This window comes from Erinaceus europaeus, chromosome X (assembly GCF_950295315.1).
Source record: "Erinaceus europaeus chromosome X, mEriEur2.1, whole genome shotgun sequence".
Classification (NCBI taxonomy): domain Eukaryota; kingdom Metazoa; phylum Chordata; class Mammalia; order Eulipotyphla; family Erinaceidae; genus Erinaceus; species Erinaceus europaeus.
Window position 1 is genome coordinate 83,470,663 of NC_080185.1, and position 27,929 is coordinate 83,498,591.

Sequence of the window (27,929 nt, forward strand, 5' to 3'; positions counted from 1 at the left end):
GTAGCCCCTGCCCCCAGAGTCAGAAAATGCCCCCCTTCACCTGATAGGCCCTGTCCCCAGAGGCAAGAAATGCTCCCTTCGCCTGCAGGCCCTGCTCTCAGAGACAGGAAACACCCCAGAGGCATAAAATGTCCCCAGAGGCAGGAAACACCCTTTGAGGCAAGAAATGTTCCTTCACCCAGAAACCTTCCTTTGACATCAAGCTGGTTCTTACTGCTCTTCTACTTGTTTCTCCCTGTCTTGTGCTAGTTCTTTTGAAAATGCCTGCATGATATAGGTTTCTGTTCACCCCACAGTCATGATACTATGGCCATTAGTTAAAAAGTAAGAGGAAAATGTTGGTCTGCTTCTAATTCTGCTTCTAAGACCCCTTCTGTTTTGATCATATGTTAGGTTCACTTGAATTGCTTAACACTGTTGCCTATTTACATAATCATAGTTTTGTTTGAGACCCTCACTGGTTTAATCCCAATGGTTCGTGCGCTTTTTTTCTTTCTCCCAACCACCTATCCAATGTAGTTCCTCTTCCTGACACTTCCACCTCAGGAGATATAAAGGGCAGGATTTTCTAATGAATGGAGGTTAGATAGATTGCACTGCATTCTCACTCATCAATAAAGATTGAACTGCATTCCCAGCTCAGCCATGAATTCCTGGTCTTCTCTCTCCCACCTGCAAAGCTAGCCTGGCATCTGGCACCTGAACAGGGACCTGTACAATACTATGTTGATGAGTGATGGTAATAGTGGACAGTCCTGTCTAGTCCCCAATCTGAGGGGGGATGCTTCCAGCTTCTGTCCATTGAGTATGATGTTGGCTGCAGGTTTGCTACATGTGGATTCCACTAATTGGGGAATTTTCCATCTATTTCCATTTTTTGTAGAGTTTTGAGCATGAATCGGTGTTGTATATTATCAAAGGCTTTCTCTGCATCTATTGACATAATCATGTGCTTTTGGGCTTTCCTTTTATTGATGTGGTAAATGACATTGATTGACTTGCATATACTGAACCGGCCTTGTATTCCTGGGAGAAATCCCACTTGGTCGTGATGAACAATCTTTTTGATATACTGCTGTATCCTGGTGGCCAGGGTCTTATTTAATATTTTGGCATCTATGTTCATCAGAGATATTGGTCTGTAGTTTTCTGTTATTGCTTTGTCCCTATCTGCTTTTGGTATCAGGGTGATGTTGGCTTCATAGAAGGTGGAAGGGAGTGTTCCTGATTCTTAGATCTTGTGCAAAAGCTTTAGGAGTATGGGTATTAACTGTTTCCTGAAGGATTTGTAGAATTAGTTTGTGAACCCATCTGGTTCAGGACTTTTGTTGTTGGGAAGAGTCTTAATAACTTTTTTTGATTTCTTTGTTTGTGATTGGTGTATTTAGGTTTTGTACTTCTAATTGGTTCAGTTTTGGAAGGGCATACATTTCTAGGAATTCTTTCATTTCTTCCATATTCTCTAGCTTGGTGGCATATAGTTCTTCTTAAAAGTTTCACATGAATTTTTGGATTTATGTGGTGTCAGTTGTGATATCTTCTCGATCGCTCACAATTCTATTAATTTGAGTGTTCTCCCCTTTTTTTAGTGAGTCTGTCTAAGGGGTTGTCAAAGAACCAACATTTGGATTCATTGATCTTTTGTATGGTTCTCTTATATTTGATGTTGTTTATTTCTGCTCTAATTTTAGTGATTTATGTCCTTCTGGTTGCTTTATGGTTCCATTGTCCCTCTTCCTCTAAGTCCGTATGGTGTGCAGTAAAGAAGTTTTTTTGAGGTTTTTCTTGTTCTTTAATATGTGATTGTATGGCTATGAGTTTCCCTATTAATACTGCTTTAGTTGTGTCCCAAATATGTTGATAGCTTGTGTCTTCATTTTCTTTTATTATTATTATTTTTTATTTAAGAAAGAATTAATTAACAAAACCATAGGGTAGGAGGGGTACAACTCCACACAATTCCCACCACCCAATCTCCATATCCCACCCCCTCCCCTGATAGCTTTCCCATTCTCTATCCCTCTGGGAGCATGGACCCAGGGTCATTGAGGGTTGCAGAAGGTAGAAGGTCTGGCTTCTGTAATTGCTTCCCCGCTGAACATGGGCGTTGACTGGTCGGTCCATACTCCGAGTCTGACTCTCTCTTTCCCTAGTAGGGTGTGTCTCTGGGGAAGCTGAGCTCCAGGACACATTGGTGGGGTCTTCAATCCAGGGAATCCTGGCCAGAATCCTGATGGCATCTGGAACCCGAGTAATGAAGCTGAAAGATTGTCATTCCACACGTGAAGTCTCTGGACACAGTCTGAGGTGAAGCATTTTGAGGTGGCAATTGTTGCGTTGGTTAGGTTGTGATCGGCACATGTTATATTATTTTGTATGGATTGGGAGAGGCATACGGGAAAGTGAGCCCTATCCAAGGGTTCCAGGACTGGGGGAAGTAGGGGCTCTATAGTGGAGATGTGAGGATCCTGCTGTCTTAGGGTTCAAAAAGACAATGGATAGTTAATGTTATCATCACATTATTTGGTAATTGGGTTAACTTTGAAAAGTCCTTTTGTTATGGTTTTCTGTACAGTATCCAATATCTTGTATATAGCTGTGCTATTGGATGCTTCTAATCTACTTGGTCTAGGCTTTTGAGAGAGTCCACATATCAAATACACAGCCTATATATTAAAAAGATTCAGTTTGTGTTTTGAAAACTTTGAGACGTACAACTGATTTTCCCCCTCTCATATTAATTAATTACTGATTTATATGTCTACATTTTGCTAGGAGTGTACATAAACACCATTCCCACCACCAAAAGACTGTGACCCATCCCTCCCACCCACTACCACGCCCCACTGCCCCAGGAAACTACATGTCTACCCCTCACCACAGGGTTTTTACTTTGGTGCCCTACTTACAATTTGACCAGGTCCTGCTTTTAGTTTCCCTTTCAGATCTTCTTAGTCAACTTCTTTTGATGAGTGGGATCAGCCCATACTCATCTTTATCTTTCTGACTTAGCTCACTTAACATAATTCCTTCTAGCTCTGTCCAAGATGGGTCAGAGAAGGTGGGTTCATTGTTCTTGATAGCTGCATAGTATTCCCTTGTGTATATATACCACAGCTTTCTCAGCCACTCATCTGTTGTTGGGCACCTGGGTTGCTTCCAGGTTTTAGCTATTATGAATTGTGCTGCTATGAACATAGGAGTACATACCTCTTTTTGGTTGGGTGTTATGGAGTCCTTGGGGTATAACCCCAGGAGAGGAATTACTGGATCATATGGAAGGTCCATGTCTAGCCTTCTGAGAGTTTTCCAGACTGCTCTCCACAGAGGCTGTACCAATTTACATTCCCACCAGCAGTGTAGAAGGGTTCCTCTGTCCCCACATCCTCTCCAGCATTTGTTGCTGCTGTCCTTTTTGATGTATGCCATTCTTACAGGAGTGAGGTGGTATCTTAGTGTTGTCTTAATTTGCATTTCTCTGACGATCAGTGACCTAGAGCAGTTTTTCATATGTGTGTTAGCCTTTTGGATCTCCTCTGTAGTGAAGGTTTTGTTCATATCCTCTGACCATTTTTGGATGGGGTCATTTGCTTTTTTGGTGCTAAGATTGCTGAGCTCTTTATATATTTTGGTGATTAGTTTCTTGTCAGATATATGGCCTGCAAAGATCTTTTTCCCATTCTGTGAGCGGTCTCTCTGTTTGTTTAATAGTTTCTTTGGATATGCAGAAGCTTTTCAACTTAATGTAGTCCCATTGGTTTGTTTGTGCTTTAGTCTTCCTTGCAATTGGGTTTGATTCATCAAAAAGATGTCCTTGAGGTTTAGGTGGGAAAGTGTTTTACCAATGTTTTCCTCTAAGTATTTGATTGTTTCTGGTCTGACATCTAGGTCTTTGATACATTTGGAGTTGATTTTTGTTTCCAGTGAGATAAAGTGGTTCAATTTCATTCTTATGCATGTTAAAACCCAGTTTTCCCAGCACCATTTATTGAAGAGAGCCTCCTTTTCCCATTTGATCCTTTGGGCCCCCTTATCAAAGATTAGATGTCCATAGGTGTGGGGATTTATTTCTGGGCTTTCAATTCTGTTCCACTGGTCTGTGTGCCTATTTTTGTTCCAGTACCATGCTGTTTTGATGATGATGGCTTTATAATATAGTTTAAGGTCTGGGAGTGTGATGCCTCCATTTTTGTTTCTTTTCTTCAAGATGGTTTTGGCAATTCTAGGTGTTTTCAGGTTCCAGATAAATGAGTATAGTATTTGTTCTATTCTCTTAACTAAGCTTGGTGGAACTTTGATCGGTATTGCATTCAATTTGTATATGGCTCTGGGGAGAATATTCATTTGGATGATATTTATTCTTCCAATCCATGAGCATGGGATATCTTTCCATTTCTTGGTATCAGTTTCTATTTCCTTGAGTAGCGACTCATAGTTTTCAGCATACAAGTCTTTCTTTGTCTGTGACAATTTCTTTGTCTGTGATTGGTGCATTTAGATTTTGTAGTTCTTCTTGGTTCAGGAATTGTTCCATTTCTTCCAGATTCTCTAGCTTGGTGGCATATAGTTCTTTATAGAAGTTTTGCAGGATTCTCTGGATTTCTGTGGTGTCAGTTGTGATATCTCCTCCATCGTTTACAATTCTATTAATTTGAGTCTTCTCTCCGTTTTGTTTGGTGAGTCTGGCTAGAGGTTTGTCAATTTTGTTTAATCTTTCAAAGAACCAACCTTTGGCTTTATGGATCTTTTGTATGGTTCTTTTATTTTCGATGTGGTTTATTTCTGCTCTAACTTTAGTCATTTCTGTCCTTCTGGTTGCTTTACGGTTCCTTTGTTCCTCTTCCTCTAAGTCCTTGAGGTGTGCAGTAAGGTCGTTCATTTGAGCTTCTTCTTGGTGTTTAATATGTGATTGTATGGCTATAAGTTTCCCTCTCAGTACTGCTTTAGCTGTGTCCCAAATATTTTGATAGGTTGTGTTTTCATTTTCATTTTTTTCCAGGAACATTTGAATTTCCTGCTTGAGTGAGTCTCTGACCCAGTGGTTCTTAAGGAGTATGTTGTTTAGTTTCCAAATTCTGTCACTTTTAATAATTTTCTGTTTGTTGTAAAATGTTAGTTTTACTCCAGTGTGGTCTGGGAAGATACGTGGGATGATTTCAATGCTCTTGAATTTATTGATGCTGTCTTTGTGGCCTAACATGTGGTCTATCCTTGAGTATGTGTTATGTGGATTTGAAAAGAAGGTGTATTCCAATTTTTTCGGGTGGAAGAGTCTGAAAATGTCCAAGAGGTCTAGTCTTTCGATCTCTTCATTCAATTCTCTTGTATCTTTATTGGTTCTCTGCTTTGTTCATCTGTCTAAGTGTGAGAGTGGGGTATTGATGTCTCCCACTATTATTCTATTACTATTGATGTATTTTTGAATTTCAGTAAGTGCTTGACGTATTTAGATGGTCCCTCATTGGGTGCATAGATGTTAATGACTGTTAAGTCTTCTTGGCTGATTGATCCTCTAATCATTATGTAGTGTCCTTGCCTATCTTTTATTACTTTATTTAATTTAAAATCTATCGTGTCTGAGATGAGAATGGCTGTTCCTGCCCTTTTTTGTGGTCTGTTAGCCTGTATGATGGTTTTCCATCCTTTCACTTTAAGTCTGTTTTTATCTTGTTGTGTCAGATGGGATTTTTGCAAGCAGCATATGGTTGGGTTATGTTTTCTGATCCATCCCCCCACCCTGTGCCTTTTGATGGGTGAGTTTAAGCCATTGACGTTTATTGATATTATAGATTTAATGTATTGTAGTGCCATTGTTCAAAAAAATTTTTGTTTGCTCTGATATATTGCAAGTATTATAGTGATGTTCTTGTTTATAAGAAGTCTTTTAGAACCTCTTTCAGAGCCAGCTTGGTGATAGTTGCCTCCTTTAACTGTTGTTTTTCTAAGAAGGATTTGATCCCTCCATCTAGTTTGAATGAAAGTCTACCAGGTTATATTATCCTTGGTTGAAATCCTTTTTCATTCAGGGCTCGATGGATATCTTGCCATTCCCTTCTGGCTTCTAGAGTTTGAGTGCAGAAGTCTGCAGATAATCTTATGGGTTTTCCCTTGTATGTGACTTTTTTTTCTCTCTTGCAGCCTTTAGGATCCTTTCTTTATCCTTACTTCTTCTCATTGTGACTATGATGTGTCTTGGTGTCTTCAGGTCTGGGTTGATTCTGTTTGGTACTCTCTGGGCCTCTTGAATCTTGATGTCCTTTCTGTTATTCAGGTCTGCGAAGTTTTCTTGTATTATTTCCTCTAGAATGCTTGCTTCCCCTTCCTCTCTTTCTTCCTCTGGCAGGCCAATTATACGAATGTTACTTCTTTTGAGATCATCCCATATGTCTCTGTTGTTGTTTTCAGTGTCTCTCAATCTCTTTTTAAGCTCTTTCACCTCTTTCTTGGTTTTCTCTACCTCATCCTCTGTCTGACTAATTCTGTTTTCTGCTTCTGTTAGTCTACTTTCCCTTGCCTCAGCTTCTTTCTTCATTACAGCTATTTCAGCTTTCAGTTCTCTAATTGCCTCAAGATAATCAGTATTTTCCTTGGGGGGGTCTCAATTGTTGTTTCCCTAATACTGCCATTCCTTTCCTCCAATGTTGTTTTCATTTCTGTGATTAATAAGTTTATTATTGCTTGCATACTTTTCTTATCTATGGCTACTTCTGGCTGATTTGTAGTTTCTTATGGGCTGTTGTCTTCATTCATTGGAGTAGCAGTTTTATTTGTTTTTGATCTACCCATTTTTTGATTTATGTGTTTTTTTAATGCTCTGTTGCTCCTCAGTTGTTGTGTCTTGAGTACAAGTAACACTGTACTAAATACCTTTATGACAATTGCACTCACCAACCTAAGGAATTACAGTAGCAACTGAAGCAAGTATTGAAGTAGTTTAATCGTTACCAGTTAGCCAAACAATTTCTCCAGTCCGTGAATAAATAGTAACCAAATCCCAGTGAAGAAAGAGAAAAGAAAGAAAGGATAGCAAGAATAGACAGTTATTCAAATCTACTATGCACTGTATATTCTAGGGGTAACAAGAGGGGAAAGGGAACTAGAGCAGAGATACACACATAGAGAGTCCACTCTGAGTCCGATTTCTTCCCCAAAATAATTCACAAATTCAGAAAGGCAAAGAAAAAGGAAGAAGTGTATGACAAGATTAAAAAGAGAGAGAGAGAGAGACAAGAGAGAGAAAAGGGAAAAGATAAGAAAAAGAGCTGTAATTATAGAGCAGTGAAAGGAAATTCCCAAATGTGTATCAGTGAATTAAAAAAAGCACACTGTTTGGTGGTGTGGGGGCTGGGGGCTGTGACTTTGGAAGCTGTAGGATTAAGGAAGAAAGGATGACAAAAATGAGAAAAAGAAATATAAAAAAGAGAGAGAGAGAGAGAGAAAAGAAAAAGATAAGAAAAAGAACAGTCATAAAAGGGCAGTGAAAGGAAAGGTTTTTTTTTAATGTATTTATTTTTAATTATTTAATTAGCTATGCAGGGTGAGGTGCGGGGGGTTGACTACTTAGAAAGAAAAAAGGCCAGAGGTTTCTGAAGGGTATAGACTTAGAATTAATGATACTCCCTGGTGGGGCAGGAATTTGGTAAAGAAAAGGAGCTCCTATCCTGCTAGGAGCTGGTCCCCAGGGACTGGTTATGGGGGGCGGGGGGCAGGGAAGGAGGTATGCTTGAAAATTAAAAGGAAGAAAAAAAATTTTCCCCTTTTTTCCCTACTCTAATTCTTAACCCAAATTAAGTTATAGTCCCCTCCTTGGTGTCACCGCTAGGACCCCTTATTGGCTGGCCTGCTAAAGGCAGAAAATCCTACCGTTTCTAGGAGATGTGGTCAGAGCTCAGCCACTAGCAGCTTCTCAATCCATTATCTTTTGGGAAATCCTCCCCCCCTGAAGCTTTTTTAAAGGATTTCTCAAAAATGAAAACTAGCTCCAAGTCCTTTTGATCCAATGTGAGCTGTACTCAAGATGTCCTCAGATCTGCCCTCAGGGTCACGGTGGTCCCCGGAGACTCCCAAGAGAAAGCCCCCGAGCTACAGTGCTCCCTCCCAGTCCTCTGCCGGCTGCCCAGCAGCGCTCTGCAACTGGTCGAGGAGCCGATTGCCCAGGCCGAGGACAGAGCCCGGCCCACCCGCCTTGCCCGCTGCCACCTGGGAAGTCTGGAGCAGCCCGCCCGCTAGTCCACGCAACCTCTACTCTAATTCTTAACCCAAATTAAGTTATGGTCACCTCCTTGGTGTCACTGCTATGACCCCTTATTGACTAGCCTACTAAAGGCAGAAAATCCTATTGTTTGCAGAAGATGTGATCAGAGCTCAAGCCACTAGCAGCTTCTCAGTCCGCCATCTTCCGGGAACCCCCATGTGTCTTCATTTTCATTTGTTTCCAGGAACATTTGAATTTCTTGCTTGAGTGTCTATCTGACCTAGTTATTCTTAAGTAGTATGTTGTTTAGTTTGCAAACTCTGTGTCTTTTAATAATTTTCTGTTTGTTGTTAAGTATTAGCTTTACTCCACTGTGGTCTGAGAAGATACTTGGGATTATTTCAATGCTCTTGAATTTGTTGATTCTTTCTTTGTGGCCTAATATGTGGTCTTTCCTTGAGTATGTGCTTTGAAAAGAATGTATATTCGAGTTTTGGTGGGTGAAGACCTCTGAAAATGTCCAGGAGGTCTAGTCTGTCCATCTCTTCATTTAAGTCACTTGTTCCTTTGTTGATTCTCTGCTTTGTTGATCTAAGTGTGAGAGTGGAGTGTTAAATTCTCCCACTATTATTGTATTACTATTGATGTAATTTTGTAGTTCTTTCAGTAGGTGTTAGATGGTCCCTCATTGGGTGCATAGATGTTAATAATTTTAAGTCTTCTTGGCTGATTGATACTCTAATCATTATGTAATGGCCTTTCCTATCTTTTATTACTTTATTTAATTTAAAATCTATTGTGTCAGAGATGAGAATGGCTGTTTCTGCCTTTTTTTGTGGTCCATTAGCGTGTATGATAGTTTTCCATCCTTTCACTTTAAGTCTGTGTTGGGTAAGATGTTATTCTTGCAAGCAGCATATGTTTGTGTTATGTTTTCTGATCCATCCTCCCACTCTATGCCTTTTGATAGTTGAGTTTAAGCCATTGACATTTATTGATATTATGGATTTAATGTATTGTAATGCCATTATTCAACAATTTTTTAAATTGTTCTGATATATGGCAAGTATTATAGTGATGTTCTTGTTTATAAGAGGTCTTTTAGAACCTCTTTCAGGGTCGGCTTGGTGATGGTTGCCTCCTTTAACTGTTGTCTGGCTGAGAAGTTTTTGATCCCTCCATCAAGTTTGAATTAAAGTCTAGCAGGATATATTATCCTTGGTTAAAACCATTTTTCATTCTGGCTTGATAGATATCTTGTTCTGGCTTGATAGATATCTTCTCTTTTGGCTTTTAGAGTCTGCGTGGAGAATTCTGCTGATAGTCTTATGGCTTCTCCTCTGTATGTGACTTTTTGTTTTTCTCTTGTAGCCTTAGAATCCTTTTTTATCCTTACTTCTTTTCACTATAACTATGATGTGTCTTGGTGTCTTCAGGTCTGGATTGATTCTGTTTGAGACTCTCTGGGCCTCTTGTATTGTAATGTCCTTTCTGTTGTTCAGGTCTGGGAAGCTTTCTTTTATTATTTATTGTTATTTCTTTTTATTATTTCCTCTAGAATGTTTACTTCCCCTTCCTCTCTTTTTCCCTCTGGCAGCTCAATTATACGAATGTTACTTCTTTTGAAATCATCTCATATGTCTCTGTTGTTGTTTTCAGTGTTTCTTAATCTCTCTTTTAGCTCTTTTACCTCTTTCTTAGTTTTCTCTAGCTCATCCTCTGTCTGGCTAATTCTGTTTTCTGCTTTTGTTAGACTGCTTTCTTTTCCCTCAGCTTCTTTCTTCAGTTCAGCTATTTCAGCTTTCAGTTCTCTAATTATTTCGAGGTAGTATTTTCCTTGTGGGTCTCATCTGTTGTTTCTCTAATTTTGATGTTCTTTCCCTCCATAGTTACCTTCATTTCTGTGATTATTAAGTTTACTATTGCTTGCATCCTTTTCTTATCTATGGTTACTTCTGACTGATTTGCAGTTTCTTCTGTGCTCTTGTTTTATTTATGGTAGTAGCAGTTTTATTTTCTCTTAGTTTAACCATTTTTTATTGATATGTTTTTTATTTTTATGTTCTGTTTTTCTTCTGTGTTTTGTTTTGATTACACAAGAATGCTATACTAAATACCTTTATGATAAATGCAGTCATCAGCCTTGGTAATTACAATAGTAACTAAAGCAAGCATTGAAGCATTTTATCCAATACCAGTTAGTTAAACAATGCCTCAAGTCCCAGAAAAAATAGCAACCAAATCCAAATGAAAAAGAAAGAGACAGGAAAAAAGCAATAGCAAGAATAGACAATTATGCAAATCTACTGTCCACTGTTCAGTCTATGGGTAACAAGAAGAGAAAGGGAAGTAGAGAATAGACACACACAAAGACAGTCCACTCTGAGTCAGATTTCTTCCCAAATATAATTCACAAACGAGTATCAGTGAATTCAGAAAGCAGAAGCAGCAGGAAGGAAGAAAAGAAGACAAGAATTAGAAAAAATAAAATAAAATAAAAAAAGAGCAGTGAAAGGAAAGAGGTTTTTTTTTTTTTTAATTAGCTAGGAAGAGGGAGAAAGTGGAGAGTGGATAGAGGAAGTAAGTATAATGAAACAAGTTCCTCTCACAATGGATAGGACACCCAGTCACCTATCAATGGAAAATACACTATAAGTTAATTTTGGTCAACCTGAAGGGGGGGAAGGGACACGCCTATATGTAATAGTAATAATAAAATAGAACAGAGTATGAAACCCTAATTGTCACTCTGCAGCTTGGACAGCCCCTGTGATTGGCTCAGGCAGCCTGAGCAAAGACTGCCAATTATTTAAATAAAAAAAAAAAAACTCTAAGTAGTCCTTCCAAGCTGGGGAGAGGCTCTATCAGTTAGCTATTAGTCACTCCAATTGAACTTAAACCACTTAGGAAAAAAAAAAAGAGCAAAGGTAATCAGAAAGGAAAAGGATTGGAATCAGACCCCTGGTGAGCCAGAAATCTTGCTAAAGAAAAAGCTCAGTGGGAACCTGCAAGTAGCAGCTCTCCAGCCCCTGGGGTAGGGGAGAGGGGTGCGCTTCAGAAATAATAAAAAAAAATTTCTCTTCTGTTTTCTCTGTTTTCTAACCCAAATTGAGCTATAGTCACCTCCTTGGTGTTGCACTAGGACCCCTTATTCACCGTCCTGCTGATGGTAAGGTATCCTATCCTTTCCAGCAGTTGTTAGAGCTCTCAACAGCAACTGCCTCCAAGTCTCCATCTTGGCCCCGCCTTCTATTTGAAATATTAAATCACCTATAGGCTTAGACCACGGAGACCGGAAGCAACTGGTTGTCACTATATAAGATACAGATACATGTGAATAAGAATAAATGACATAAATCATGATAATGTCTTATATGATACACCAAATCCTAAACATGGGATTTTCAAAGTAAACCAAATTCTCAAATAACTTGATTGCCTTCTCAAATTCTAAGACAGCAAGGAACATTCCCCATTCACTATATTACCAATGTTTCTCTCAGTCCTGGAACCTCTGGTGCATGGATCATTTTCCTGCAAGCTTCTCTTAATCCATACCATTTGCTACTGCATCTGATAAGATCAATCAGTACCACCATGACACATTTCACCTCAGATTGTGTCCAGAGATGACAGGCATGGAATGTCAACCCTTCAGCTCCAGTACTCTACCACCAAGTTGCAGATGGTACCATGATGCCAACCTGACTTCACTGTATTGATGACTTAACAGATGTGTCCTGGAACACCACTTCCCCAGACCCCTACCCAACTACGGAAAGACAAAAACAGGCTGGAAGCATGGAACAAGCTACAAATGCCCATGTCCAGTGGAGAACTAATTACAGAAGCCAGACCTTCCTCCTTCTGCACCCTATAATGATCCTGGGTCCATGCTCCCAGATGGGTAAATAACAAGAAAGCTTCCAATGGAAAGGATGGTATACAATATTCTGGTGGTGGGAATCATGACCTTCTTATCATATGGTCTTGTTGATCATTATTAAATAAATAAACAAACAAAACAAACAAAAAATTCTACAAGAAAGTATTTTTTCCAATAATAAGTGGGCAGTTGTGCCTCATTGGCTCCAACAATGCTGCCTCCATCATCACTGGGAACCGTGCTGGGGGATCGTCCAGAAAATAGGTTTTATCTTAATATATGCTAGCTAAAGGTTTAACAATCTATGAGCTAGTAAAGGTCTCAACAGAATAATGGAGCTGAAGGTTTGGGATCAGGCCAGGATGTTGAGGTGGTACTGGTTGCACTGACTTGGTTGATATCAGCAGATGTAAGTCTAATCATGTCAGATAAAGGATTACAAAATCTGGAAAAATGCAGTAGACCAGTATACTTTAATGATGATACTTTTGGTCACTAATAGACCACCCCATCATCCAGGGCCCTAGTCAGAGAATCCTGAGATTATCACATAGATATGATGCACCTAGGCCTCTAACATATCCCTCCCTCCATTATCACTGGTCATATCTATCAGGAACAATAAGCCCTTTGTCGGTCTCTACAGGACCTTGCCCTCAATGTTGAACAATAATGTGTTGGTATCCATCTAGTTCTGCTTCTGGGATCTAGTTCTGCTTCTGTTACATTGCTTGACATTGTGGTCTATTTACATGGTCTTTTCTGTTACATTGGTTTGGTCTCACTCCCCCCACCTCTGGGAGATTTGGTTTAGCCCTTGCTAGTTTTGCACTTCTCCCTTCTCCCCATCCCCTATCCTATGCATTTCCTGAGTTCCTGATGTTGCCACGGAGGAGAAAGATGGAGGAGCACATTGTGTGGTGATTAAGTGTTGGACTGCCCGCTCGTGAATAAAGATTAAACTTCGTTCGCAGCTCAGCCATGTGTTTCTGGTCATCTTTTACCCACGCGTGAAGCCAGCCCAGCAAAAACGATAACATATAAAGCCAAACAAATTTTTGATTAATCATGAACCTAAAGGCTGGAATAGTGCAGATGAAGATTTGGGAGTCTCTGTTTTGTTGATAGTAGGCATACTTTAGTTATATTTCAAGTTCCTATTACTATACTCGTGTTTTGTTTTTGTTGTTGTTAGTTTTTTTTTAATTTTATTTATTTATTTATTCCTTTTGTTGCCCTTGTTGTTTTATTGTTGTGGTTATTATTGATGTCATTGTTGTTGGATAGGACAGAGAGAAATGGAGAGAGGAGGGGAAGACAGAGAGGGGGAGAGAAAGACAGACACCTGCAGACCTGCTTCACCGCCTGTGAAGTGACTCCCCTGCAGGTGGGGAGCCGGGGGCTCGAACCGGGATCCTTCCGCTGGTCCTTGTGCTTAGTGCCACCTGCGCTTAACCCGCTGTGCTACCGCCCGACTCCCTAGTTTTTTTTTTTTTTCTGTGCCTGACATCTGATATTCAGGTGGACCCAAGTTATTGTCTGGGGATATAATATCATGGGTGGAAAAAAGACCAGAACGCTGGATCAGGGAAGATAGTAGCTCTCAAATATGGGAAAGGTATATAAATACTGTTGACTGTAAACTGTAAACCCCATCGATTTGATTTTATCTGGGGCCCATAATCAGTTTAGAAGCCTATGTGACCTCTGCATCTCTGTAGTTCTGAGCTTACATTCTGTGGTCATGAATAATAACATTTCAAGCTGCCCCAATTTCAGAACCCATCTTTCTTAGGTGGAAGATAGAGTATGCTGCCCAGCTTCCTTTCAGAGGATGGAACATTCTTTAGTGTTGTTGATCCACATTGCCACATTGGGGGCAAGGTCCTATAGGGCCCCACAAAAGGTTCTATTGTGTTGCTCCTGATAGAGATGACCAATAACAATGGAGAGAGGGATTTATTCAAGGTCTAGGCCCATCATGTCTGTTTAGGAATATCAGGACTCCCCGACTAGGACCCCAGCTGATGGGGTGGCCTGATAGTGACTAAAGAGTCATCATTAAAGTATTCCACTCTAGCTCTTATTCAGCTTTCTAGTCCTTGCTAGAAAGTTAATAAGGCTAGCTTTGGAGTGACTGAAGAAAGTAGGTGAGGAGGGTACCTAAGTCTAAATAGAAACTATTTCATCATGAAATTTATGGTATCTTTTTAGGTCCTGCTTCATTTATTGACTGACTGCAGACTGTTGTGCACTTTTGCTTTCAGGTATATATTTTGTCCTAATTTATGGGTACATGTGAACATATGCCCTATCTCATGACACATGGTCTATATCTAGGTTTTGGGGCTTTGTTAGGAAGTGAACTACCTGAAACGGAATTAGAGAATTCTATGAGAAAAGAAAGGTCTCACCCAAGTAATGAGGCTGAAGGGTTGATATTCCATGCTCTGCCACTGCAGGACAGAGAATAAGATAGATCATACTCGAACACTGAGCAGTGCTTTGGTTAAAATAGATAAATAAAAAGCTTGTCAACTACAAATATCAAAGATTACCTGAGACCACAACAAGACAAAACTAGGACTACTTTGGGAACTCAGCAACTCACCTGTGAGTGAAAATATGTATGGCTCATGGACAGAGAGGAGCCTAAGGAGAGATTCCTGGGACTAAATCCCACATCAACTCCCAAGCAGCTGGTAACAGTCCAGCAGTTTTCCAGTTGAGGACCCACATCCAGTCTATTTTACCAACAAAAACACCACTGAAGGGAGGAGAGATTAAAAACCTTCTCAGACAAGCAACAGTTGAAGGAATAAACTATCACCAAGCTGCCCTGCAAGAATTTCTGAATGATCTCTTAGAAACAATCACATTATCAATAACATGCCATCCATCAGATCACTGTAAAATTTTATAATACCATTAAAATACCTTTATTCTATAATATCAATAAATATCAGTGTCCTGAATTCACCTATTAAAAATCACAGAATAGTAAGATGGATCAGAAAACACAACCCAACCGTATGATGTCTGCAGGAATCCCACCTAACTCAACAAGAAAAACACTGACACAAAGTGAAAGGATGGAAAACTACTATACGAGCCAATGGACCACAAAGAAGGGCAGGAACAGCTATTCTCATATCTGACACGATAAAGCTTAAAATAAGTAAAATATAAAGGGTAGGGATGGGCATTACTTAGTGCACAGAGGATCAGTCAATCACGAGGACTTAATAATTATCAACATCTATGAACCCAATGAGAGGCCATCTAAATACTTCAAGCATCCACTGAGAGAGCTATGGCAAGATAATAACAACAACACAGTAATAGTAGGGGACTTCAACATCCCACTCTCAACTTGACAGATTATCCAGGCATAAAATCAATAAAGAAGTAAGGGAACTAATTTAAGAGAGATAAACTAGAACAATGGATATTTTCAGAGTAAAATGTTGATTTCACCATTTTCAGCCCATAGTGGATGGAACTTGAAGAAAACTTGTTAAGTGAAATAAATCAGAAATAGAATGATGAATATGGGATGATCTCAATCACTGGCATCAGTTGAAAAACAAGATAAGTAGAGAAAGCACTAAGCATAACTTGGACTGTTGTTGGAGTAAAAGACTGGTGCGGGTGGGGGGAAGAGTTCAGGTCCTAGAACATGATGACAGAGGACCTAATGGGGGTTATATTGTTTTGTGGAAAATTGAGAAATGCATTACATTTACAAATTATTTTATTTACTGTTGACTGTAAAACATTTATCCAACAATAAAGAAAAATAATAAAAAGATGAATAAATAAATATAATGTATTTATAAAAAACAAGAAAGGTCATACTCACTTCCAATGTGCTCTACATCAGTAGCATGTTTGGCTGTCTCTTAACACGTTTTAGATGCACTCTTTTTCTACTCAGTAGACTTTACATTATGGGACTTGAGAATCTGCATGCTTCTAAAGATTTAGTCTAGCAATAGCACTGGCATGAATTGATATGGCATGGCTGCTAGGAGACAGAGTAACACCACCCAATCTGATTTTCATGGTAGAGATTTCCCCCTTTTCTCCTTATGCCAAAATTGCTTCCTTAATTTTTCCTCTGCTCTTCAAATACATCATAACCTTTCCATGTACTTTATTTGAATATCCATCTGTATAGCTCCACTTGTGATAGATGTAGGCTGTTTTCAACTCAAACCTCTGAAAAGGTTTCTTGAAGCAGATGACCCTTTGACTTGTGACCATTTTGACTTGCTGATGCTACAATATATTAGCCTGTTTTCAGAGTTCACTACTTTAGTTTGTAAATTGGTCCCTTCTTTGAGGAGTGAGGGTATAGAACTTTCTTATGTGCTCTCTTACTAACATATTTCCCTTTATCCAGTAAAATTAATTTATTTTTATATATTTATTTTCTAAGGCTGTGGCTTACCTAGAAACTATAGTAGGGGCCTCAGTCCAACATGTTAAATTGAAGCAAATGAAGTATTCTTTTCAGTTGTGGGTTACAATGATGTCAGCCATGGAATATGATGGGAAGGAAGGTTTACTTATTTTCTTCCTTTTCTTCATTCATTAATATTTATTAAGCTTCTAATATGATACATATGTCAGGTATTAAGAGAAATGAAATTGATAAGAAAAATCATTAGAGTTAAATATTTAAAATTATACCATCTGATGAGTGCTATACTATGTAGAGATGACAGAATGTGTGTTTATCCCAATATAAAAGTCAGACAAGACTTTATGTAGATATATTGTTAAATCCTTAGATTTAAATGATTCACAGGTCTCTTATCTAGCACTCCTAATGAAATGATATATTAGTAGTTATACAGCTGCAAATACTAACAAGTCATGTACATCTTCATTTCACACAAGACATCTATCAAGCTATGAAAGCTCATTTTCATGCTAGAGCTGTAGAGCCCATAGACAACAATTCATGTTTGAAACATTGTGCAGCTCACCCATGCAGATTAATTAGGCCATAGGCATACCTGAGGCAGGTACGATATTGGCATGTTGAGATATATTTACCCACAATTTGGTAAAAACCAGTTGTAAGGAGCTCATTTGCTTACCTCCTCAGAAGTTATTTTTGTTGTTGCTGCTGGTTGTTTTTTTAAGAAATATATTATGTCCTGTTTTTATCCTATGTGTTTTCATTGCCTGCTCACATCTACTATATCAGTAGAGTTATATGGACAATTACGAAAGAAGTTTTACTTATGCTTTCTTTTGATCTTACTAAGGATTTTAAATATGAATTATTTGAGAAAACTAGGCTCTATTCTATCCTATGAAAAACAATATATATATATTTTTCAGACCTTTTAATATTTATACATAAACTGGCCAGTAACAATGTGTGTGTTAGTGTGTATACAGAAGCAAATTAAAACTGCAAGTCACATGGGACCAGATGGTGGTGTACTTTGTAGAATACATTCTTTAAAAAATATATCTTCTTTTTATCTTTATTTATTATTGGATAGAAGCAGAGAAGTTGAGGTGTGGGGAAAATAGAGAGGGAGAGAGAGACACCTGCAGCCATGTTTTACCACTTGTATAGATTTCCCTCTCCAGGTGGGGATCAATAGCTTGAGCCTGGGTCCCTGTGCACTATAATGTGTGCACTTAACCAGGTGTTCCACCACCTGGCCCTAACCATATATGTTATTATGCACAGGGACATGGTTTAAGCTCTGGTTCCCACCTGCTGGGGGAAAAGCTCCACAAGGGATAAAGCAGTGCCTCTCTCTCTCTCTGTTTTTCTCCCCCTTCCTCCTCAAATTCTGTCTCTATCCAAAATAAAGAATTCATTCCATAACACTGCCATAATTTATTAAATTATTTCTAGAACTTTATATATGCACATTACCTTTGAGTATTTTTTGAGATTTTTTTATTTCTTCAGGAGTGGATAATTCATGTATTTTTTAAACTTACTCTTCTGTGGAATGAAGCTATTAGTACCTCTGGTACATACTTTTGTGTAAATTAATATTTTTCTTAAGCTTGGAGATATTTCTTACTAAGTGGGGCATGGCACAAGTTTAAGCTCCATCATCACATGGGAGGCGATAAGGCAATGGAGGAAGCTTCAGTGTTGCAGTATCTTTCCTTTGTCTTTTCTCTGTCTGAATGTAAACAAAATAGTCCAGAGTGACAAAATCTGTCATGTGCAGCGTTCTAGCTATTTAAAAATAATAAAGAAAGAATATTTACTCTAAACTTCCTACTATATACTTTACAATAAGAGAAAAACTTTCTTGATTCCTTTATACCTTCAGAAAAATAAATTATCAGTTGCCACACTTGTTTAAGAAACACACAGATAACTTATTTTTATTTAAAAAAGCACCCTAGAAATCTCAAAGTGGAAAATCCATGTATATTCACAAACGGAGATGTAGCTTCAGAATTAGATTTTTAATATCTAAAATAAAGTAAAAATCTGTGATACAAATTACATCCTGTGTTCATATGCATGATTTTTTTCTTTAACTAGATAAGCTCTTAACAAAGAGCTGATTATTATAATTTGTCCTGAAATTTAAAACCAACAATAAGTTAAAAGGAAGTTAAAGCTGATTACCTCTCCCTTTGAATCATCATGCCTATCTTTGAGCTAGTGGTCATAAGCACTCCACCATATTGTTCACTAATAACTCACTTTGTTTTTTTCTTTGTCACCAGGGATATTCCTGGGACTCATTGCCTGTTCAAAACTCCACCACTCCTGGTGGTCATACCCTCCTTTTTTGTAAAGATATAAAGAAATGTGAGGGAGAGCGAGAGACAGTTATCAGCAACAGTGCTCCACTAGTCCTGAAGCTTTTTCCCTGGGGGTGGAAATTGGTAGCTTAAATCTAGATCCTTGTTCTTGGTATCATGCACGTACACTCTACCAGGTGTGCACCACCTGATCTCCTATGGCCTGACAGACTGTCTCCCCAACACCTCCAAATATTTATTGAGCAACATGATAGTTCTTACAGGACATAAAACATCTAATGTTATATCATTACATATATTATGCTATCTAGAGGGGAAACTAAGGTAATTGTATATACAGCACAATGCAAAATTCTCAAAAAAAAAGTCATAAGTAAAGCAAATAACATTCTATTAGGGTTAAGGAATGCCTCAATGAATGTAATTAAAGAAGAGTTTATGAATGACAGATATTTATAAAGGCCCTAGAAATGATACTTGATTTGAAAATATAAAGTTGTAAATATATATATATATATATATATATATATATATACAGTGTAAACTTTAAAGTTTCATTAGAGCAGTCTTCACTTGAAAATTTAAATAGAGTTTTAATGTGTAGTCAGAATATATGATAATCTGGGTCTGTATAATGTTTGAAGTAGAAAGATTTATTAATAAACTGGAAAGGTGAATTGCAACTTATCACCAGGGATCTAGCATGTTGAGTAAAGGAGCTATAAGATTCTTACTCCTCCATTAGTAAAAATATTATTAAAACTTATATAATCAACATTCCAATTCCTCTCCATCCATTCTCTTTGTAATCCACTGTTCACAGGTTTTCAAACTGCCCCCCAACCCCAATCCCTCAATAGAGGTTGCTGGTGTAAAGCAGACCATTGTCCTTAATGATGCTGTAGTCACAACTCACAATCTTGAAAAACATACTAGTACTAGTTTTGTTGTTGTTGTTTCCAGAGGAACAAAGATAGTAAAAGAGACCATAGTACTAAAACTTCCTTCAATGTGCTAAGGGTCATGCTTAAACCTGGGTTATATACAAGACAAAGCAGCACACTATCCAAATCAGCTAGTTTCCTGGCCCAATTTTTCCCACTATCTTTCTCAAAGTACCAGCATGTACTTTCAAATGATTTAAGAACAAGTAAATATTAAAACTTTAACTGTGAAAATAGGATGTGCCTATGTGTTCAATTATATTACTTGTCCTTGAATTTTATATTTTAGGGAAATGTAGATATTTTTTGTAAAAAGCAAGTTGCCCATTTAAAACACATAATTCAGTGATTTTATATATTTACATTTACATAACCATTCCTACAATCTATTTGAGAATATATTTACATTTGAGAATATATTTACATTTATATTTATATTTGAGAATATATTTACATTTATATTTATATTTGAGAATATATTTACATTTATATTTATATTTGAGAATATATTTACATTTACATAACCATTCCTACAATCTGTTTGAGAAAATGTTCATTATATGAAAAAAAAAGACAGCAGTCACTCCGTCCAATATTGTCGTCATCAGGACTTATTAACCTACTTTCTGTCTCTATAGATATGACTTAGATTGCACACATGACAAAGCAGTACACTATTCAAGTGAGCTATTTTGCTTGCCCTGTGACTAGTTTATTTTGAGTAGAACAGTTTTTGGATGTCATCCTTTCTGCATCATGTTTAGTACTTTATTTATTACTATATCTTAATAATACTCAAATTTACTGACACATTTTAACCTATTTACTAGTTGGTGATTTGTGAATGTTATTAATGGCCCTATGAAAAATTCTGTATACATTTTTGTCTCAACCATGAGTTTTTGAGTGAATAATTGCTTTTGTTTATTTTCATCAATATTAGGAACCTATGAAATTTGTGGACTTGCTTGGTGACCATGGGAAATCTGTAAACGCTCTATGGGAATTGGTAAAATGGTGTCTGGGTATGTCAATACACACCATACCTTCTATTGGTATGTAAACTGTAATTTCTCTAAAACTGTTTTGATGTTTTTCCAGGAGAAGAAAGAATACCATACCAAAAGTATACTAATGAGGGGCCGGGTGGTGGCACACTTAGTTTAGTGCATGTAATACCATGCACAAGAATACAGGTTCAGGCATCCTTTCCCCACCTGCAGGGGAAAGCTTCAGAGTGGTAAAACAGTACTTCAGGTAACTCTCTCTCTCTCTCTCAATTTCTTTCTTTTCTATCAGATAAAATAAAGTTTAAAAAAATTAAATATAATAATGAGAAACACTTGCAGTGCATAAGGATAGCAAGATTGAATAATCAGTACCTTCTGTATGCTGATACCATAATGTATGCCAAATACTTGCTTTTTAAAATGTTTCTTTGGCATTTTTAATTTTTGATTGATAGTAGTTTTCAAGATTGTAAGATTAGTTCCAGACTATACCCACAAAGAACAATAAAATGTTTATGTTTGATAAAGCTATTGTTATACTTACTGCATAACATGTTCCATAAATGATATGAAACAAAAGTACATTTTTAAAAAGTTTATTTATTTATGAGAAAAATAGGAGGAGAGAGAAAGAATCAGACATTACTCTGGCACATGTGCTGCCGGGGATCAAACTCAGGACCTCGTGCTTGAGAGTCCAAAGCTTTACCACTGCACCACTTCCCACGCCACACAAAGTTACATTTTATGAAACATTGACAACCCAAAATTAGTCCTACTTGTGCTTATTGGGGTGTCTTTTTTGAGTTTTTCAGAGATAAAAATGTGATGGCTTCTTATGAGCTTACTAGCCTCCATCATCAAACTATCTATTCTACTTGGAGCCATAAACATATCAGTGACAGTTTGACTTCTTTTCTTCCAACCAGTATCCTTTTAATTCCTTTTCTCTTGACTGATTGCTATGGAAAAAAAACTTCCAAAATTCTTTATGAGGTGCGGAAAGTGGAAGATCTGGCTTCTGTTTGCTTCTCCACTGGACATAGATGTTGGCAGGTCAATACATACCCCCAGCATGTTTCTATCTTTTCCTAGTGAGGTAGAGCTGTGGAGAGGTGTGGTTCTAGGACACATTGGTGAGGTAATCTGCCCATAGAGGTCAGGATGGTGTCATGGTAGAGTCTGCAACTTGGTGGCTGAAAAGTGGTAAGATATAAACCAAATTGTTAAATAAACAGGAACCTAAACGTAGGAATAGAGCAAATGAAACTAGGGATCTTCATGTGGGAAGCTAGAAAGTCTATTTTAGGTGTGTTCCATGTGGCCCATGACTTTAGTAATTTTTTCCTGAGCCTAATAGCTAACAAACAGGTGGACTAAAAGTAATGGCTGTGAAGATGATGTCCGAGTTGAGGATAGGATTAGAAAGATGAATCAGGGAAGAGAATAACTCCCAAATATGAGGAAAGTGTATCAGTACCATTATTAGCCCCATTGTCTGACCTAAGTCACATATCTATTTATACTGAATACAGAATCCTGTGTAAACCCTGAGAACCCATCAGTCTGAGCTCACAGTCCATTATCACAGCTAAGAACATTCTAGGCTATACTCATTTCAGGACCAGTCTTCTTCCTGAATAATAGTTTGACCCAACCTCCCTTTGGGTAGTGGAGTAGCCCCTATCATTGTTGCTCTACAATAAGGGCAAGGTCCTAAAGAGACCTATAAGAGGGCTTAGGACGATGTTCTTGAATGAAATGATCAGTGATGATGAAGAGAGGGATCTGTTAGAGGTCTAGGCACATAATATCTCTAGGAATCCAGGTAATCTCTGAGTAAATCCCAGATATGGGGTGTCCTGGTATTGATCAAAAAGATCATTAAAGCGAGGCACTGTTATTTCTAATACAGCTGTGATTCCCTTTTATGAGTCTAGCAGTCTAAGGTACTTCGTGGAAACTTTTATTTCTACTAAAATCTGAGGTATGGTTTAACTTCTGGAATGTGGTTTTATAAGTTCTTTCTCTTGGTTGGGCTGGATGTAGCTTACCCCTAAAATGAAGCCTCCAAAGACTCAAATCCCTTGCTTCAATGCTTGGGGAGCAGGTAGGAAAGAGGCAAAAATACTCCCAGATTCCCGTTTTCCTTCAGTGTTCTTAGTTCTGTTGTTCCCATATGTTATAGGTTTCTTTTACGGCTGTTTTGTATCATGTTCTCTGAAGCTTCTCATGTTCTCGGTGAACTTTCTGTACAGATAGATGATGATATGAAGAGGTTTTTGAGGGTAATTTCCTTGGGCTTGGCTTCTGGCCACACAGAGATCTTCAAGTAACATCAAAGAGAATTTGTGATCAGTTATTGTCAGTTAATATTGGCTTCTAATCATTCCACATGAGAAACACAAAGCTTCAAGGCCAGAGTGAAATAAGAGCTCCATGTAGAAAGGGAGATATCTCCTAACAAAAGAACACAAAATACATAGCTGAAGAGCACACCTATATTCTTACTAGCACATTTTATGATACCTTAAATTTGGCAACTACCCAAATGTTCAAAGACAGATGGCAGGTTAAGATTATAATACCTATACAAAATGAAATACTTCTTAGCTGTAAGAAATGATAACATTTCTTTTACTACATCTTAGATGGCTTAGGAATCATGTGAAGTGTTATAAACCAGTAGTAAAAGGATGAATACAAGACGACCTCAGTCTTTGTTTACTTAAGAAGTAAAGAAAAGGAAAAATAGAGAGTGGGATTTATACTAGTCCTGCTCTCTTACAGCAGGTCCAAGGATTTTTTTAAAGGAGTTGAAAACGGGAACCAGTGCCAGATTGTGAAGGATGATGCCAGCTGATGATGGGTGTGGTGCATAGTCAGTCACCTATCAAGGGGAAACTAGAAACTATATGTGACAAGAACTAACTTATAAATCACCATGTCTAACAATAAAGTAATTTAGAAATAAATGTTTCATTATAAAGTTGTTCTATTACTTATGTTATTTAGGTGCTTATGATAAACAATTACATTTCCCAAACATAAATGAACATAAATAGTTGAACTGTTTATTTTGTCACTATTTTCATTTTTCTAGAATGAATGTACACTAATTGAATAAACCTTATTTATCTGCCTGTCTAACTTGCCATCAGCAAAAGTTTACCTGGATCTATAAAGGCATAATAAAAACAAAAGTGGGCAATAAATAAATATGTAAGGTGAAATTGTATTATATGTTATCATTCTGTAGGACTGGCCTTGTTGGAAGAAAAGCTTAAGTATAGAAATGAGAAATACAAGAAGTATAAGGCAATGGAAGAAAGTCTACGTAATGAGCTGTTGGAGATTCTTGGAGATGATGGAGTCTTCTTATATCCTTCTCATCCCACAGTGGCTCCCAAGCATCATGTTCCTCTGACAAGACCTTTCAATTTTGCTTATAGAGGTACATAGATTTTTTTATTTTATTCTAAAATCTTAGAACAACATAGACATTTTATATGAAATAAACATAATTTGTATATATAAAATGCTATGAAATTCAAAATGAATTCCAGAAAACAGTTGCTGTTGTCATGTGGAAGATAACTTGCAAACATTTTCACTCTCTAGTGCAAGCTAGAAATTTCTAGTAGCTATGAGTTTCCACATTTTATTTTATTTTATTTTATTTATAAAAAGGAAACATTGACAAAACCATAGGATAAGAGAGTTACAACTCCAAACAGTTCATACCACCAGAACTTCGTATCCCATCCCATCCTCTGATAGCTTTCCTATTCTTTATCCCTCTGGGAGTATGGACAACAGGGTCATTATGGGGTGCAGAAGGTGGAATGTCTGGCTCGTGTAATTGCTTCCCCATTGAAAATGGGCACTGGCAGGTCAATCCATACTCCCAGCCTGTCTCTCTCTTTCCCTATTGGGGTGGGGTTCTGGGGAAGTGGAACTCCAGGACACATTGCTGAGGTAGTCTGTCAAGGGAAGTCTGGTTAACATATAGAGTTAACGTATAGAGTTAATATATAGAGCCAAAAAAATGTTGACTAACCATGAACCTAAAAGCTAGAAAATTGCATAAGGGATTCGACTTCCGGAGGCAGAGCTACGAGCAGCAGATCACTTTCTCTCCTCTCCTCTCCTCTCCTCTCCTCTCCTCTCCTCTCCTCTCCTCTCCTCTCCTCTCCTCTCCTCTCCTTTCCCGGATCAACTAGGAATACCAAAGGAGACCACCCGGACCGAAACAAGACAGGACTAGAATGACCACAGGAACCCAGTAAATCACCCATGAGTACAAGCACACGTGGATGGTGAAAGAGAGGAGAGAGGGGCCTAAGGAGAGATCAAGTGACTGCTAACAGTTCAACAGTTTATCAGTGGAGACACCACCTCCAGTCTGCTCCACCAACAAGGGGACAGCTGAAGGGAGGAAAAGACTCCCCAGAGACTCACCAATTGCAACTCTGAGTCTCCATTGCTACTACCCTCAGAATCTGGAGCAGCAACAGGGAGGGACACCAGGGGACAGAGATCTAACCGGGAAACTCAGGAGAAGATCTATACCTCGGTGGCATAGCTGAGGGGCTGTGAAAGTCTCTTTGCATAAACACTGGATTATCTCTGCCACACCCTGCTTTATCTCTTGGTCAGGAGTCAGTGATTAAGCTAAGAAGCCTATTGATAGTTTAAAAGACCTCAGGCTCCCATAGCCTACAGGGGAAAAAAAAGGGCTTTTATACCACTGAGCTCCAACTCAGGGATTGAAAAAACTGTTAACTTCCACCTCGGTAAACCCTTTAATTAAATTACTTAGACACAAGTCAATCCAGGCAATAGTGATCAATAATTTGAAAAGTACTGATAAAGGGAACTCATAACATAATATATAAAATGGTTAAAACAACAAGAAAAAATATTGGAGACTCGAACCAGGACAAGAGTCCAGCTAAAAGTCCTCCAGAGGGTGAAGCACAAAACAATGAGTTCAACATCCAAACATTAGCTAAGGAAATAATAACAGGAGTGAGTAAAGAATTTGAAAAAATTGTAATCAGAAATGCAGGAACAACAAATGAGAATATGGAAGAAAATTCTAATAATCTCATGGTTATTAGAGAGCTGAAAGCTGAAATTGATGAGCTAAGAAGGCAACTAGCTGAACAAGCTAAAACAGTATCAGAGCAGGGCAACAAAATAGATGAACTCCAGAAAGCAGTAGAGGGCAGAGAGAATAGAATCTATGAGGCTGAAAACAGAATTAGCAAGATTGAGGATGAATTAGAGACAACTAAAAAAGAAGTAAGGGATCTCAAAAGGAGATTAAGAGATGCTGAAAACAACAACAGAGTCCTATGGGATGACTTCAAAAGAAACAATATATGCATTATTGGCTTACCAGAGGAAGAAAGAGAAGGAGAGTAAGAAAGCATTCTCCAGGCCATAATAGCTGAAAATTTCTCTAGTCTAGACAACACCAAAGACATAAAGAATCAAGAAGCCCAGAGGGTCCCAAACAGAATTAACCCAGACCTAAAGACACCAAGACATGTCATACTTAGACTGGAAAGGAATAAGGATAAAGAAAGGATCCTCAAGGCTGCAAGAGAAAAACAAAGAGTCGCCTACAAAGGAAAACCCATACGATTAGCAGCAGACTTCTCCATACAAACACTACAGGCCAGAAGAGAATGGCAAGATATCTATTGAGTACTCAATGAGAAAGGCTTTCAGCCAAGAATACTATATCCTGCTAGACTGTCATTCAGGCTAGATGGAAACATGAAAACCTTCTCAGACAAGCAACAGTTGAAGGAAGCAACCATCACCAAGCCTGCCCTGAAAGAAGTTCTGAAAGGTCTCCTATAAAAAACCAGACCACCACAAATAGGACATATATCAAAACACTCTAAAACTCTACAAGAATGGCGTTAAATATCTTCAATCTTTGATATCAATAAATGTCAATGGCCTGAATGCACCTATTAAAAGACACAGAGTAGGAAGATGGATCAGAAAACACAACCTAACAATATGTTGTCTACAGGAAATTGACCTAACTCAACAAGACAAACACAGACTTAAAGTGAAAGGATGGAAAAGTATCATACAAGCGTATGGCCCACAAAAAAGGGCAGGAACAGCTATTCTCATATCTGACATGATAGACTTTAAAATAGATAAGATTAAAAAAGATAAGAATGGACACTAATGCTCAGAGGATCAGTCAATCACGAGGACTTAACAATTATTAACATCTATGCACCCAATGAGAAGCCATATAAATACATCAAACTTCTACTGAAAGAGCTACAGCAATATGTTAACAGTAACACAATCATAGTAGGGGACTTCAACACCCCACTATCTCAACTTGACAGATCATCCAGGAAGAAAATCAGTAAAGACATAAGGGAGCTAAATGAAGAGATAGATAAACTAGAACTATTGGACATTTTCAGAGTCATTCATCCCAAGAAACTGGAATACACATTTTACTCAAATCCACATGGATCATTCTCAAGGATAGACCATATGTTAGGCCACAAAGACAGCATTAGCCAATTCAAGAGCACTGAAATCATCCCAAGCATCTTCTCAGACCACAGTGGAATTAAACTAACACTTAACAATCAACAAAAGATTAGTAACAGTCCCAAAATGTAGAAGCTCAACAGTACACTTCTTAACAACTTCTGGGTCAAAGAGGAAATCAAGGAAGAAATCAAAATGTTTCGAGAGTTCAATGAAAATGAAGACACAAGCTATCAAATTATTTGGGACACAGCTAAAGCAGTCCTAACAGGGAAGTTCATAGCTATACAAGCACACATTAGGAAACAAGAAAAGGCACAAATAAACAGCCTGATTGCACATCTTAAAGACCTAGAAGAAGAACAACAAAGGAATCCTAAAGCAACCAGAAGGACAGAAATCACTAAAGTTAGGGCAGAGATAAATAACATTGAGAATAGGAAAACCATACAAAAGATCAATGAAAGTAAATGTTGATTCTTCGAAAGAGTAAACAAAATCGACAAACCCTTAGCCAGACTCACAAAACAAAAAAGGGAGAAGACCCAAATAAATCAGACAGTAAATGAAAGAGGAGATATCACAACAGA

The 27,929-nt window shown here is 38.0% G+C and overlaps 1 protein-coding gene across 1 annotated transcript in view; it reads left to right on the top strand.

Moving 5' to 3' along the window:
* Window positions 1-27,929, top strand: part of FAAH2 (fatty acid amide hydrolase 2) — a 186,114-nt gene that overhangs the window by 112,395 nt on the left and 45,790 nt on the right. The window contains 3 exon segments of the mRNA XM_060182667.1: window positions 16,522-16,639; window positions 20,731-20,844; window positions 24,059-24,253. Of these exon segments, the coding sequence (XP_060038650.1) occupies window positions 16,522-16,639; window positions 20,731-20,844; window positions 24,059-24,253 (427 nt within the window).